The 14,754-nt window shown below is 37.4% G+C and overlaps 4 protein-coding genes across 7 annotated transcripts in view; 2 read left to right on the top strand and 2 right to left on the bottom strand.

Annotated features, from left to right (window-relative positions):
- LOC149015513 (DEAD-box ATP-dependent RNA helicase 35) overlaps positions 1–3,456 on the top strand; it is a 29,960-nt gene extending 26,504 nt beyond the window's left edge. For all 4 annotated transcript variants that reach the window (XM_089155290.1, XM_089155287.1, XM_089155288.1 and 1 more), the window contains one exon: positions 2,204–3,456. In XM_089155290.1, the coding sequence (XP_089011416.1) occupies positions 2,204–3,068 (865 nt within the window). In that variant the 3' untranslated portion in view covers positions 3,069–3,456. The remainder of the gene's footprint in view (positions 1–2,203) is intronic.
- A 395-nt stretch (positions 3,457–3,851) lies between these two features.
- LOC149015512 (SEC1 family transport protein SLY1-like) lies at positions 3,852–6,554 on the top strand. The gene is made up of 2 exons (XM_089157294.1): positions 3,852–4,132; positions 4,273–6,554. Exons 1-2 carry the CDS (start codon positions 4,102–4,104, stop codon positions 6,105–6,107), a joined length of 1,866 nt encoding a protein of 621 aa, XP_089013420.1. The 5' UTR covers positions 3,852–4,101; the 3' UTR covers positions 6,108–6,554.
- Positions 6,555–7,090: 536 nt separating this feature from the next.
- On the bottom strand, positions 7,091–7,708 carry LOC149015511 (uncharacterized). Its single transcript, XM_089156542.1, has one exon. The coding sequence runs from the start codon at positions 7,706–7,708 to the stop codon at positions 7,091–7,093; it is 618 nt and encodes a 205-aa protein (XP_089012668.1).
- Positions 7,709–13,131: 5,423 nt separating this feature from the next.
- Positions 13,132–13,839, bottom strand: LOC149015510 (uncharacterized). Its single transcript, XM_089156541.1, has one exon. The coding sequence runs from the start codon at positions 13,837–13,839 to the stop codon at positions 13,132–13,134; it is 708 nt and encodes a 235-aa protein (XP_089012667.1).
- Positions 13,840–14,754: the final 915 nt, after the last annotated feature.

Below are 14,754 nucleotides of genomic sequence, written 5' to 3'. Positions count from 1 at the left end.
TGTATTGGAAGAGATTGCACTTAATAGATTCCTAGTTCAGGACCAGTTTGGCTAAAATTCTTGTCAGTTAGACTTTCTTACAAAATGGTAAGCTAATTGCCTTCGTGGCTCTCTATTAATCTATATGGACGGTATATAAAAAGAGGCTAAAAGATAAAAGAAATTAAGTAGAATGGAGAGAAGTGGTTCTTGATGAATTTCCCATCCTGGAATGGGACAGTCTGGGTTTTGGCTGCCAAATTGTTGGAAAAAAGAACTTGGGATCAAATCAAACATTAGATCTTCAATTAGACAGGAGGAATCGTCCTTAGTATAGGTTCAACTTAAAATTTTAAGGGTATCTTTTCCTACCCTGACATTCAAATTTACCTTTATAATTTGGGCAGAACTTACATAATTAAAGCAATTAATTAAATTGTTTTCGTACTTAGCATAGGCACCTAGGCCTGTAGAATAGGCCCATGGCCACATAAGCCTATTGACCAAAGGCCCAACACTCGTATCTATCAGCCCTAGGCTGACTTCATGAAAAGAGCCCAATTTTGTCCTGGATTGTTGTTTTTTTTGGTTTGGGGGTTGGGGGGGGGGGAAGGCATGAAATATGGTCCAAACTAGGGGGTGCATGTAAAAAACTCTTATTTTAGTTACATCCCCCTCAGCCCCCCCCCCCTTTCATATCACCTTTCATTCGATGATAAACATTGATCTAGTCACAATTGAATGAGGGCCAACCAATATCTTATTCAGAACTAGCTCCAAAATAGTTAGGGTTGAGGAAATTTCAGTTAGGGTATATGGGGTATATTTGCGGTGTGGTCCCAAACGGGTTCTTCCTTGTGTTTAATGAGTGAGTGATTAATGGTTTTGGCTTGGTGATGTTAGCTAGGTTTCAAACACCATGGGTTAGATTTCTAGCTAATGGAGAGATTTCTTGATATGGGCTGAACTTGGGATGATTTCTTGAGATGTGTTTCTGGGTTGGTTTTAGGTTTCAGGAAGGGCTCAACTTAGAATCAAGCATGGGTTTACTAAGCAGGTTATGCTTAGTAATTGCGGGTGGTGGTTTTGGCTGGTAAATCTCAAGTGATGAAAATTCTTGATTTTAGGATCAAGAATTAGGGTTTCAAATCAGGATTTGATGGTACTAGGGTTAGGGTTGTTAGAATGGGTTGAAACTTGGAGGGATGTAGGTAGTGATACAGGGATATGATCTTCCAAGTTTGGTTGAGTTTGGATCCTGAGTAGGAAGATATTCAGTTTCTTATTGTTTGGGTTTTAGGGAGTCCAGAGATTCATAAAGGTGTCACGCACAGAGGGGGTATGGGAGGGGGAAGGAGATCAGCTCTCCTTATCTTATTTAAACAATATAGATGAAGGCAAAATTTGTGTAGACTGATTCCACAGACAGCAATAGGTGTTTAGGTTACATCTTTACTAGACTTAAACCACTGGGGCGGAGAGAGAATAACTTGATGTCCAGGAGTATCTTCACTCAAAACTCAATCAGGTCTCAGTTTTGCAGTAGCAAAAATAATCAAATCGGATGTGGTTTATTCTTCTCTTTAGGGGCTATAAATAAGGGCTAAACAGCCTTACAACTTACAATGAAAATAGAAAATAAGCTCCTAAAAGATGTAGTGCTCAAAAGCCTGTTATACCTTGGACTCCTACAGGACTTGTAAGTTGTAACTTGGAAACTTAAAACTGAAATAGAAAATACGGAAAAAACTATTCTGCACGCATAACTTAAAGTTGGGCAAAATCTACTTGATTAAACCAATTAGTTTAATTATTTTTGTATCTAGCCTAGTCACTAAAATTTTAGGCTCATAACCACATAAAACAAAGGCACAACACACATCTGTCAACCTTAGGTTGATTTGAAAGGAAAGTAATCCAGTTCATTGTTGGATATGCATCAAATATTTTACTGCAAACAATGGTTAACTGTCTTTTCTCTTGTAAAATTAAGTGTAAATGCTCGTGTCCCACTCAATTTGTTTAGCATCTGTATCTCTAAATCCTTTAAAACGCTCATGTTGAACTACAAATTTCTTAGATTCTCTTCCACGTTCCAGTGTAATGGAAAATACAATTAACGCTCTTTTGGTGGACATAGGATTCATTTTCTTTCTAAAGCAAAATATACCCCCATATCTGTTTATCAGCTCCCAAGTCCCAACTGCATTTATTTCTTCTGTAGGTACTTGACATTGGATGAAGCTGATAGGTTAGTTGATTTGGGGTTTGAAGATGATATCAGAGAAGTCTTTGATCACTTTAAAGCCCAGAGACAAACTCTTCTATTTTCTGCTACCATGCCCACAAAAATCCAGAACTTCGCAAGAAGTGCATTGGTAAAACCTGTCACAGTCAACGTGGGAAGAGCTGGAGCTGCAAATCTGGATGTGATACAAGAAGTTGAGTACGTGAAACAAGAAGCTAAGATTGTTTACCTTCTTGAATGTCTACAGAAGACCCCACCTCCTGTGCTCATATTTTGTGAGAACAAAGCTGATGTGGATGATATTCACGAATATCTCCTGCTTAAAGGAGTTGAGGCAGTAGCCATTCATGGAGGCAAGGACCAAGAAGAGAGAGAATATGCCATCTCATCATTCAAAGCTGGGAAGAAGGATGTCTTGGTGGCCACAGATGTTGCCTCCAAGGGTCTAGATTTTCCAGACATTCAGCATGTAATTAATTATGACATGCCTGCCGAAATCGAGAACTATGTCCACCGTATTGGTCGAACTGGAAGATGTGGGAAGACAGGAATAGCAACAACATTCATAAACAAGAACCAGAGTGAGACCACACTGCTGGACTTGAAGCACCTTCTGCAAGAAGCAAAACAGAGAATCCCGCCTGTGCTCGCAGAACTAAATGATCCAATGGAAGATGTGGATGCCATCACAAATGCAAGTGGTGTTAAAGGTTGCGCCTATTGTGGTGGGCTTGGCCACCGTATCCGTGATTGCCCCAAGCTGGAGCACCAAAAGAGTATGACAATAGCAAGTTCAAGACGGGATTATTTCGGTTCTGGAGGTTATCGAGGGGAAATTTGACATATCCTTTCCTCATGTTTTGTATGTGCACATTTTCTCAATTCATGTCTGTAATTGACCAAAACTTTGTCAACTGTATATTTTACATGCAGTGAGTTTGAAGTGCAATCTTTTAGAGATCAGCATTAGAACTTCAGAAATGTCGCATGGTTAGTTTGGATATCTATAACAAACTTAGGAAGATTACAATGCACTGAAGGCTAAAGTGCTTTTGCCAGCTTTATCTGTTCAATAAAATCGGAGTTCTCTCTTATTTCCTTCACATGAAATAGGAGTAATTAAACCATTACAGGTTCTGTTTTAAAATCTCTCTTTTATCTTTAGGACTTCACCCTAATTGGAGAAGATCAGGAGACCAGTTGTCGATGATATACTCTCGCTACTAAAATGATACTCTGGACATGAGAAAAGGATATGACAGCGTTGTAATTTTCTTTGATTGAGTTTCGGGTTAGTGCTTGTGTTGGTAGTTTAGAGCGCTAATGCTTGCATAGGTTAAATTCAAGTTCAAAGCACAAGGTCGCCACGCTACTACATCTCTCTGGTGATGTCATCGTTGTTGAGACATGTCTTGTCTTATTACATAGCTTTCCTAAGTTGACTCATCTTAAGAGGAAAACAAAAACAGTTGACTTAACCTGGTCAAACTAAATTAAAATCATATCTTTTGTATGGGAGTCGGTTAATGAAACTCAGCAGAAATGAGTTGTAATTGCTCAGAATCTTTTAGTTGACTCGGACAATTTTAAGTTTATGACCGAGTCACGCCGATTTTTGTCGTTGGTTAACGACAAGCTCTAATTAGCGTTCTCAGTAGTTTTATCTATCTGCATTCGATTTTCTCCGGCACTCTCTACCTTTGTATCTGTGACATGCCTGTGTATCTGAGAAGGAACCGAACTGGAATCTAAATCCAGAACTGAAATCCTCTTGAAGTATGAGAAAGTTTTCTTCGACCAATGGAGTAGGGTTCACTCATCCATAAGCAAAAGCCAGGGACTCTCAACTCCAGGGATATTTGTTACAAGCGAAAATGGCACTCAATCTTCGGCAGAAGCAGATCGGTAAGGTTTCCTTTCTCTCGTCAAATGTTTTCATTTTCACTGTAAATATGCAAGCACGCAAACGAATGAAGCACTACGTAATTTTAAATTCTGGTTCTTGTGATTTGCGAAGTGATTTTTCTGTTCCATTTAACGAATAGGTTGTATTATTCGGATGTTAAATCTAAACCAACCCTTGAATGCAAGCGGGAATGTGGATGAGGAAGTCTATAAGATCTTGGTTTATGACAGATTCTGTCAGGACATTTTATCGCCATTGATTCATGTCAAAGAACTCCGAAAATATGGTGTCACTCTGTATTTCCTTGTTGACAAGGAGCGAAAGCCTGTCCCTGATGTTCCCGCTGTATACTTTGTGCAGCCAACTCCATTTAATATTCAGAGAATTATTGCTGATGTGTCTACCCCTCTCTATGAGAATTTCCACTTGAATTTATCTTCTTCCATCCCTCGACCTCTGCTTGAAGATCTTGCTTCTGGAGCCTTGAAATCTGATTCGGTTCATCGGGTCTCGAAGGTATACGACCAGTACTTAGAATTCGTAACTCTTGAGGATAACTTGTTTTCATTAGCGCAAAAGTCTTGCTACGTTCAACTGAATGATCCCTCTGCTGGGGATCGTGAGATTGAAGTGGTAATTGAGAAGATTGTGAATGGGTTGTTCTGTGTGCTTGCCACGCTTTCTGTCGTTCCGATTATTAGGTGCCCACGAGGTGGACCTGCCGAGGTGGTTGCGTCTGAACTCGATTCACGACTGCGTGATCATCTGATATCGAAGAACAATTTATTCTCAGAAGGGGGAAATCTCGGGAGCTCTTTCCAACGTCCATTACTCTGTATTTTTGACAGGAATTTTGAGCTTTCGGCTGGAATTCAGCACGATTTCTTGTACCGTCCTCTAGTTCATGATGTTCTTGGGTTGAAACTTAACCGGTTGACTGTCCAAGGAGAGAAGGGTGCTCCCCGTTCTTATGAATTGGATCATTTGGACCCATTTTGGGTGGCAAATGGGTCATTGGAATTCCCAGAAGTTGCAGTAGAGATAGAGAACCAGTTGAATAAATATAAGAAGGATGTGGATGAGGTGAATAAGCGAACTGGTGGGAAAGATTTGGCTGATTTTGATGGGCAGGATTTGGTTGGCAACACAAAACATTTAATGAGTGCTGTCAACTCGCTGCCTGAACTGACAGAGCGGAAACAGGTCATTGATAAACACACAAATATTGCCACTGTGCTGTTGGGTGAGATCAAGCAGAGGTCATTGGATTCTTATGCCAAGAAGGAGAATGATATGTTGGTGAGAGGAAGCATTGATTGGAACGAACTTCTTGATGTCCTTCGAGGGCCTGGCTTGAAAGTTGATAAGCTACGGTTTGCATTGATTTACCTTCTTTCTGCAGAAACTATCCCTCAGTCAGAACTTGAAGAAGTGGAAGCTTCCCTGAGAGAATCTGAGGTGGATACTTGTGCATTTCAGTATGTAAAAAAGATAAAATCGCTGAATGCCTCTTTGGCTTCTTCAGTAAATTCTGAAAGCAAGAGTAACATTGTCGATTGGGCTGAGAAGCTCTATGGGCAATCAATAAGTGCTGTTACAGCAGGTGTGAAGAATCTCTTATCAGGTGATCGGCAGTTGGCGGTGACAAGAACTGTAGAAGCCCTGATGGAGGGGAAGCCAAACCCTGACATTGAATCGTGCCTGCTGTTTGATCCTCGTGCCCCAAAATCAAGCTTGGGGACTGGTAGCAATCATTTGATGGGACCATTCAAGGAGGCTATTGTATTTATGATTGGTGGTGGAAATTATGTTGAATTTGGGAGCTTGCAAGAGTTTGCACGCCATCAGCAGCCTGCCAAACATGTTATATATGGAACAACAGAGCTACTTACGGGAACAGAGTTTGTTGACCAGCTAACACTGCTAGGACAGAAAATGGGCTTAGGCAGTAGTCCTGGTGTTCCCTCCCATTGATGCAGGTTGCTCATTTTTGTTTGAAGTTTGCTTTGGATGGTGTACAAATGAATTTGGGTGCAAGCAGTTCAAGGTCACAACATAGCAGGGATGTTTATGTACTCGTCTTTAATTTAGAGATAGCATGATGATGTTCGGATTGGAACTGAAACATCACCTTCTCTTGGTTGTAAAAATACTGGTTTTTCCTATTCCTTGGGTGAGTAGGCTCCAGCATTTAACTTTTTTTTTCCCCCTTGTTCCACTATATTTTTTGATTCTTGCCTGAAAACTTACGAAGCATTAATGTAATGCACTAATATTGAAATCCTTTTTTGGGGGTTCATCTAGCTTTATGGATTCTGACTATGTAAACGGTATTAGAAATGGCAAACATTAATGGTTGAGACTTCTCCAGTTTCAAGCTTGGATCAGCTTAGCTTTTGTTTTGTTGTTTACCATTTTCAAGCTTGGCAGGTCTCTTGGAGTATCTCATCTTACAAAGGTTTAGAAGGATTCAACAACCCTTCGATTCTTTTGTTTTTGATTTTGATAGTGTACCAAAGCCTTTTATTTATTCCTGGTTTTGATAGTAAAACTTGGCTGTTTTGATGCACAATGTGAATGCAATATTCCTTGAATCCATGATTGATCAATAGACCTCAAGTTGTCTATTGGGAAAGTAATGCAGTTCAACCGCCTATAAACAGTCTCATGTGTAGGGAGGAATAGCTTCACCAGCACCAAATCATGAGAATAGGTTTGATCTCCATTGAGGACCGTTGCTGATAGAACAAAAGAGAATCAGTTTATTTGATGGAAATACTTTTTCAATATACATTGTCAATATAATTGTTTCCAAAATGTTGATGTGTTATGATGGGTGGTGGAGAGATCTTTAACCATAAAACTGTAATTCAACCTCATTTATTTTTCATTTTTATATTATATCCACAAATTAAAAAAATTAAAAAAATGTGCAGGAGACAATTTCGTTAAGACATTTATTTCATTCTCAAATACACACACTCAGATGCATCTCTACCAATAGCATTGCTGAGATTTTGTGGAGGACAGAGTAAATTAACGTGAAATTCATACAAGAAGGGTATGCGCATTTTTGACAATATATCTGCACACTTGTTTATTTCCCTATACACAAATACAAAGTTAACATCTAAAAAAATAGGGATCAACCCCTCAATTTCCTCTAGAAGCTCTCTAAAACACTTAGGAGCTGGTATCTCCTTGTTAACATATTTGATTGATAGCTCTGAGTCAGAATTTATTTGAATTTGAGTGAAACCCATTGTTGCTTCTAGTGTCATACCTCTTTTTAAGGCTTCGAGCTCTAACTCTAAGATCCTTTTGTTTGGATCTGCACCACCAGAGACGGCACATAAGGCATTTCCTTCATGATCTCTAGCTATGACTCCATAGCCCGTTCCGTCTAATCTTCTAGATGCATCGGTTCTCGAGATGCATGGGCAAATCAACAGCTTCTTGATAAGAAGCGGTGTTGCCACATAACATTCGTATTGATCTTCAGTGGAAGCTATAGAAATTTTGTTGATGTTTAATGAATACCATACAGCAGTGCCATGGAACATCATGTCAGTCATTTTTGTTTGAGGAAGGAGGATGAATTAAGAATTGCAGGAAAAACACTCAAAAATGAACCAAAATGATAATGTAAATGTAAATGGTGAGGTTTACTCCTATGTTGTTTGGGATGGGAGAGAACAGGAACTACCGAACTACTAGGAGGAAGGACAAATAGAGGAGATACTTGAAAGCTCTCATTGGTACATGTTAATAGAACTAAATTAAGGATAACTTGAGAAAGATTTATATTAAGACTAGAACACACGCAGACAACACTGATCCAGTTTGGAGAAGAGCTCAACAATTTCACCGTTATTTATAACATTATAAGGTAACTGAGACTCCTAGTTAAACTTTGACTTTGAGAAAACCAGTTTGAAAGAAGAGATTCCTAGTTGAACTTGAACTTGAGAAAACGAATGAATTGAAAGCTTCCTAATACAAAGTTGGATCACGTTCAACCGTAGATGACCTGAAACCCAGATTCCTCAAGAAAAGGAAGAGATGCATTAACAAAACTGTGAAAACAACAAGAGCAACTTTGGTTTTATAAAACCAGAATTCTGGGACTCCCACTCCTAGTCATACTCTTAACTTGTGAAAAACGATAGATAATCAGAAACTCAGATATATATATATATATTATAGTAAGATTTAACGCTATATTGGGTTAAATATATATTTGTTTAGTTAAACTTCTATTATTTATATGATTACGTTATTAAGTTAAGGCTTCTTTTGGTATCAATTATTATTTTTAATTATGAGATTTTTTTTTAATTTTTAATTATTTGGCATCAATTTTGTTTTTATTTAAAAGGGTAAATATCAATTACTATATTTCTTAACTGAACAAATAACTCTTAGACTCCCTCTTAATTGGATAATGTAACTTACCTCCTCTCTTACCTAATATATATATTAAACACCTCCCATTTGTTTACTTTTTAAATAAATTTAATTTTTACCGTTAAATATTTTTCTAAAACCCCAAATTACCTTTATCTAAAAATATTATTTTAATTTAAACTATAAATTACCTTAATCACTTTAACAGTTAAAATACTAAATTATCCTCAATTAAAATAATTGCCTCACCTTGCTTGTTTCTGAATCACCAGCTGGGAAATATTTTCTTTTGAGCGATGGTAGAGAGGCTCTGTTCATGCCTTATTTGCATTGTTGTAATAGTTCTTGGCAACCAACCATGTATGGGCTATGATTCATATGGCTCCAATCTCCACTGGAAGCTATAATTGAATTGGTTCAAATGAGTTGTATTGATTCATCTGTTTGTCATTGTATTTTTCATATGGTAATGTTTGTTTGTTTTTTCTGAGTATCCAAATTCTGGTTAGGGTATGTTGTATACTTGGATCAAACCATTTGACCATCGATTCTCCACAAAGTCATCAAATTGGGATTATAGAGCATTCCAATAGCATTCTTCTTAGGGGTGGAGAAGACACCATGGCCATGGTCAGCCCCTGTTGCAGTCGTCAAATCTCTCAAATTAATGAACTAGATTACGTGAGTGAACAAACATAAACACAAATTCCATTAAGAAATAAAAGTTGACTACAACTAGTCTAATAGTTACAAATCGAATCAAAAGAAAAAGAAATCAAGCTTCTGTAGGCATTGCAAAACGACACAAAGGACATGTATTCTTATGTTCTAACCACTTGAAAATGCATTCTTTGTGAAAATAATGGGAGCAAGGCAATTGTGCAATATGGACTTCTTTCACATAATCTTCCATGCAAATCATACAGATCCCTGTTGAACAAGATGCCCCTTCTTCTGCATGGTTGTATTTCTTAATTTCTAAAGCTTCAATCGAACAATCGAAGATCTTGAAGCAGGAACCAAGCGATACCCTTCATCTCCATGCTCTTCGATTTCTTCACGAGAATCTATGACTAATGTAATGATACCAATTTTCAGGTAGATGTCCAAGGACCCACTATTATTTTTCTCTATGCAAGATTGGGCTTGTTCAAAAGCATATGTAAATATCTCTTGTTTTATTGTTTCTATGACAAGAATGTTTTGCTTGGCAAGCATAGCATGGATGTGGGACTTGCTTTCTTCAAGGATGAGCAAGGAAGAGAACTGAATATTGAATTCTCTCTCTGTTGTTTGAATGTTTATGGGCTCAGCCACGGCTCTGCCTTCGCTGTTTAGCCTTTCTATGTAAATAACATTTTCGACATAATAATGGAATTTGACACTGATTTCTAAGTTACCATCAATGGAGCTTATGAGGTTTTCTCCAAAACTTGAACGTTGTTCTGTAAGTAAAACAAAAACCATGATTAATCCGTCTTAACGATGAAGAGGAAGAACACAAGCAGACAAAATCACTGATCCAGTTTGAAGAAGAGCTCGACAATTTCACCGTTATTTATAACATTATAATGTAATGAGATTCCTAGTCGAACTTGACTTTGAGGAAACTAGTTTGAAGAAGAGATTCCTAGTTGAACTTGAACATGAACTTGAGAAAACGAATGAATTGAAAGCTTGGTAACCCAAAGTTGGATCACATTCAACCGTAGACTATCAGAAACCCAGATTCTTCAACAAAGAGACACGACTGATAAGGAAGAGATGCACTAACGAAACTGTGAAAACAACCAGAAGAGCAACTCTTTAACCAGAGTTCAGGATTCCCACTCCTAGTTGTACTCTTTAACTTAGAAAACCAATGTGAAGAGAGTTGTTCACTGTTTTACAAAAAAAAGAATTAGTATAATAACGAACTCCTAATTAAACTAGAACTTTGAGAAAAACGATTGATTATCATAAACTCAGGTTTAACGTTATATGTGGTTAAGTATATATTTGTGGGAAAAAAAGAGACTTTTCTTCTTCTCCAAGCAGTCAAACATAGCAAAACGAAAGACCTCAATTAATGATGGTTTGCCGAACTAAATTAGATTAAGCGGCTAATCTAATCACGTAATTTTCCCTATATTTGTTTAGTTAAACTTCTATTATTAATATGATTATGTTATTAAGTTAAAAGTATTAACTCCCACTAGGATTAGGGGATTTTTATTTGCAGCAGCCCTTCTGCCAGCAGCTGAGGGCTAGGATTTTGCCACATATTTTAAAAAATATCTACGGTCTTATATCAACTAAATAGGATATAGATGTAAATAAAATTTTATTTTTTACATTTAAAATATTTTTATTTATAAAAAGAAGTTTATTATTTTTTAAATTTACAAAACAATCCTTAAATCTACACGACTGTATCAACGATTCTTTTTCCTTTCTCTTCCTTCCCTAACAACATTGGCACCACCACAACGACCGCCGCGACTCTTTGGTTCTTCGACCTCTGCAAGTTCCACAGCTACAACTCCTAATTCTAACACATCTAACTTATTTGTCGGATCTAACACATCTAACCTATCTCCTACTTCCCATTAAGGGTGTAAACGGACCGGATTCGGATCGGATAGTGGTATTATCCATATCAGCATCCTATTATATTTGGACGGATTCGGATAATATCCTATCGGTTTTTGGACGGATTTTGTCGGATTCGGATGATAATCGGATAGTTATTTTCTTAAGTTGATTCTTCTAAATGGACATGAATATAGATTGAATACAAGTTTTTGACTACATGTTTATATCTTTACCTTTTTATTTGTGAGGGCTAGGTTTGAAATTTAAGAATTTAACAACTTTCATAACTATTTTAGTAGAAAATCTAGAAAAATAATCAAATATCATAGGTAAAATTTATAAAAATAAGAATAATAAATTTAAATAAGTAACTTAATCGGATTATTTTATTGGATGGATAATAATCGGTAAGAAAGGGTATACCATGTCCGCATCTATTAATAATCGAATAAATTCGGATACCCCAAATGGATGCGGATGCAAATTCGGAAGCGGATTTCAGTTATCCATTTACACCCCTACTTCCCATTGAGCTTTTGATTCCACCTCTCAATCGACAAGCGATTTCTAAGTGGAAAAAATTAACAATCGGAGAATAAACATAGTATCACAATCCCAACAACAGAAATAAAAAATTTCTACTAAAGGGAAGAGAATTACAGAGTATTAGCATAAAGAATATTGGCTTCAAGTGCTTTTAGGGAATCCTTAAACGATTTCACATGGCAGCGTTTTCTCTGTGATTTGATATAAATTGAACCGAACACGTCAGATTGGGATCACCTTATTCGGCCCGGTCGAACCGTGACCAGGGCCTATCAAGACCTAATGAATCAATCATAAGGGCGCCGTCTTCTAGTTAATAATCTGGTATGGCTTCCCGAACTTTGCGGTATGTGAACTTGATTTAAAAGGCCTTTACTAGCAAAGCGGTGAAAGAATCATGATGAGGTTGATAACCGGTTACGGCCCTGAGTATCTAGGGAAAAACTTTAAGATCGGACGGCCACTAAGGAAGATCAGGAATTCAATCAACGATCGAGGATTAGAGGTAAAATCTATATAAACCAAGGACGTACAACCTATCAGGTATCTGAATCGTTTCCCAACTATGTATTCACTATTCTTTTGCTCTGCAATTAGCCAAAGCCTTTTGTGATCAGTCCAATTATTGACTTAAGCTTCGGAGGTGGCCTCCCGACCCCACGGTCGGACCACGTCTAACTCTTACCACATTTCTTAACTGAACAAATAACACTTAAGACTCCCTCTTAGTTGGATAATGTCACTTACCTCCCCTCTTACCCTAACAGATATATCAAACACCTCCCCTTTGTTAATTTTTTTGAATAAATTTAACTTTTACCATTAAATATTTTTCTAAAACCCCAAATTACTCTTATCTAAAAATATTATTTTAATTTAAATTATAAATTACTTAATCACCTTAACAATTAAAATACTAAATTATCCTCAATTAAAATAATTGCCCCCACCTTGCTTGTTTTTGAATCACCAGCTGAGAAATATTTTCTGAGTGATGGTAGAGAGAGCTCTGCTCATGCCTTATTTGCATTGTTGTAATAGTTCTTGGCAGCCAACCATGTATGGGTTGTGATTCATATGGCTCCAATCTCCACTGGAAGCTGTAATTGGATTGGTTCAAATGAGTTGTATTGATTCATCTGTTTGTCATTGTATTTTTCATATGGTAATGTTTGTTTGTTTTTTCTGAGTATCCAAATTCTGGTTAGGGTATGTTGTATACTAGGATCAAACCATTTGACCATCGATTCTCCACAAGGGTATCGATTTGGGATTATAGAGCATTCCAATAGCATTCTTCTTAGGGGTGGAGAAGACACCATGGCCATGGTCAGCACCTGCTGCAGTCGTCAAATCTCTCAAATTAATGAACTAGATTATAAGTGAACAAACATAAACAAAATTCCATTAAGAAATAAAAGTCGAATACAACTAGTCTAATAGTTACAAATCGAATCAAAAGAAAAAAAAATCAAGTTTCTGTAGGCATTGCAAAACGACACAAAGGACATGCATTCTTATGTTCTAACCACTTGAAAATGCATTCTTTGTGGAAATAATGGGAGCAAGGCAATTGTGCAATATGGACTTCTTTCACATAATCCTCCATGCAAATCATACAGGTCCTTGTTGAACAAGATGCCCTTTCTTCTGCATGGTTGTATTTCTTAATCTCTAAAGCTTCAATCGAAGATCTTGAAGCAGGATCCAAGCGATACCCTTCATCTCCATTTAAATTCATCACCCTAGCTACGTGCTCTCCGATTTCTTCACCAGGATCGATGACTTCGAATGTAAAGAAACCAATTTTCAGGTAGATGTCCAAGGACCCACTACTATTTTTTTCTATGCAAGATTTGGCTTGTTCAAAAGCATATGTAGATATCTCTTGTTTCGTTGATTCCATGATAGGAATGTTTTGCGCGGCAAGCATAGTATGGATGTGGGACTTGCTTTCTTCAAGGATAAGCAAGGAAGAGAACTGAATATTGAACTCCCTCTCTGGTCTTAGAACGTTTGTGTTCTCATGTACGATATAAAAGCCTCCACTGTCCGGCCCTGTTGCTCTGAGAGTTTGACTTTGAACAACGTAATGGAATTTGACACTAATTTCTAAGTTACCATCACTGGAGCTTATGGGGGTTTCCTCAAAACTTGAACGACGTTCTTCGAGAGCCATGATTAATCTCTTTTGACGATGAAGAGGAAGAACACAAGCAGACAAAATCACTGATCCAGTTTGAAGAAGAGCTCGACGATTTCACCGTTATTTATAACGTTATAATGTAATGAGAATCCTAGTCGAACTTGACTTTGAGAAAACTAGTTTGAAGAAGAGAATTCTAGTTGAACTTGAACTTGAACTTGAGAAAACGAATGAATTGAAAGCTTGGTAACCCAAAGTTGGATCACATTCAACCGTAGACTATCAGAAACCCAGATTCTTCAACAAAGAGACACGACTGATAAGGAAGAGATGCACTAACGAAACTGTGAAAACAACCAGAAGAGCAACTCTTTAACCAGAGTTCAGGACTCCCACTCCTAATTTTACTCTTTAACTTAGAAAACCAATGTGAAGAGAGTCTGTTCACTGTTTTACAAAAAAAAGAATTAGTATAATAACAAACTCCTAATTAAACTAGAACTTCGAGAAAAACGACAGATTTATCATAAACTCAGGTTTAACAATCGGAGAATAAACATAGTATCACAATTCCAACAACAGAAACAGAAAATTTCTACTAAAGGGAAGAGAATTACAGAGTATTAGCATGTTGAATATCGGCTTCAAGTGCTTTCAGGGAATCCTTAAACGACTTCACATGGCAGCGTTTTCTCTGCAACTAAATCCCATCCAACAACAAACCCACCTCTATAAATGAAAAGGATGAAAAGCCCTCCCACAGATAAAACCACCAGAAATCCAACTCAAAATCGGAAAACCAAACAGAAATCTCTCCCTTGGCTTAACTATCTTTCCTACCCAAAATCCAACCTTGGAATTTAACTGAAAAGAGGAAACCTAACATTGACGTTTCCAAAGAAGCAGAAAATTTCTTCATGGCTTTTGGGGGTTTTTTCATGTGTCATG

Source organism: Hakea prostrata, chromosome 5 (assembly GCF_041222555.1).
Source record: "Hakea prostrata isolate BN-2017 chromosome 5, UWA_Hpros_2, whole genome shotgun sequence".
Taxonomy (NCBI): Eukaryota; Viridiplantae; Streptophyta; class Magnoliopsida; order Proteales; family Proteaceae; genus Hakea; species Hakea prostrata.
Note: the sequence above shows the minus strand (reverse complement) of the source record. Positions and strands in the feature narration are given on the sequence as shown.

What these genes read in the sequence shown, in the direction of transcription:
- LOC149015511 (XM_089156542.1), bottom strand. Translation starts at nt 7,708, where the DNA reads ATGACTGACATGATGTTCCATGGCACTGCTGTATGGTATTCATTAAAC.
- LOC149015510 (XM_089156541.1), bottom strand. Translation starts at nt 13,839, where the DNA reads ATGGCTCTCGAAGAACGTCGTTCAAGTTTTGAGGAAACCCCCATAAGC.
- LOC149015512 (XM_089157294.1), top strand. Translation starts at nt 4,102, where the DNA reads ATGGCACTCAATCTTCGGCAGAAGCAGATCG. An exon ending in TCTTCGGCAGAAGCAGATCG is followed by an intron (nt 4,133 to 4,272) that starts GTAAGGTTTCCT and finishes TTTAACGAATAG; the next exon opens with GTTGTATTATTCGGATGTTA.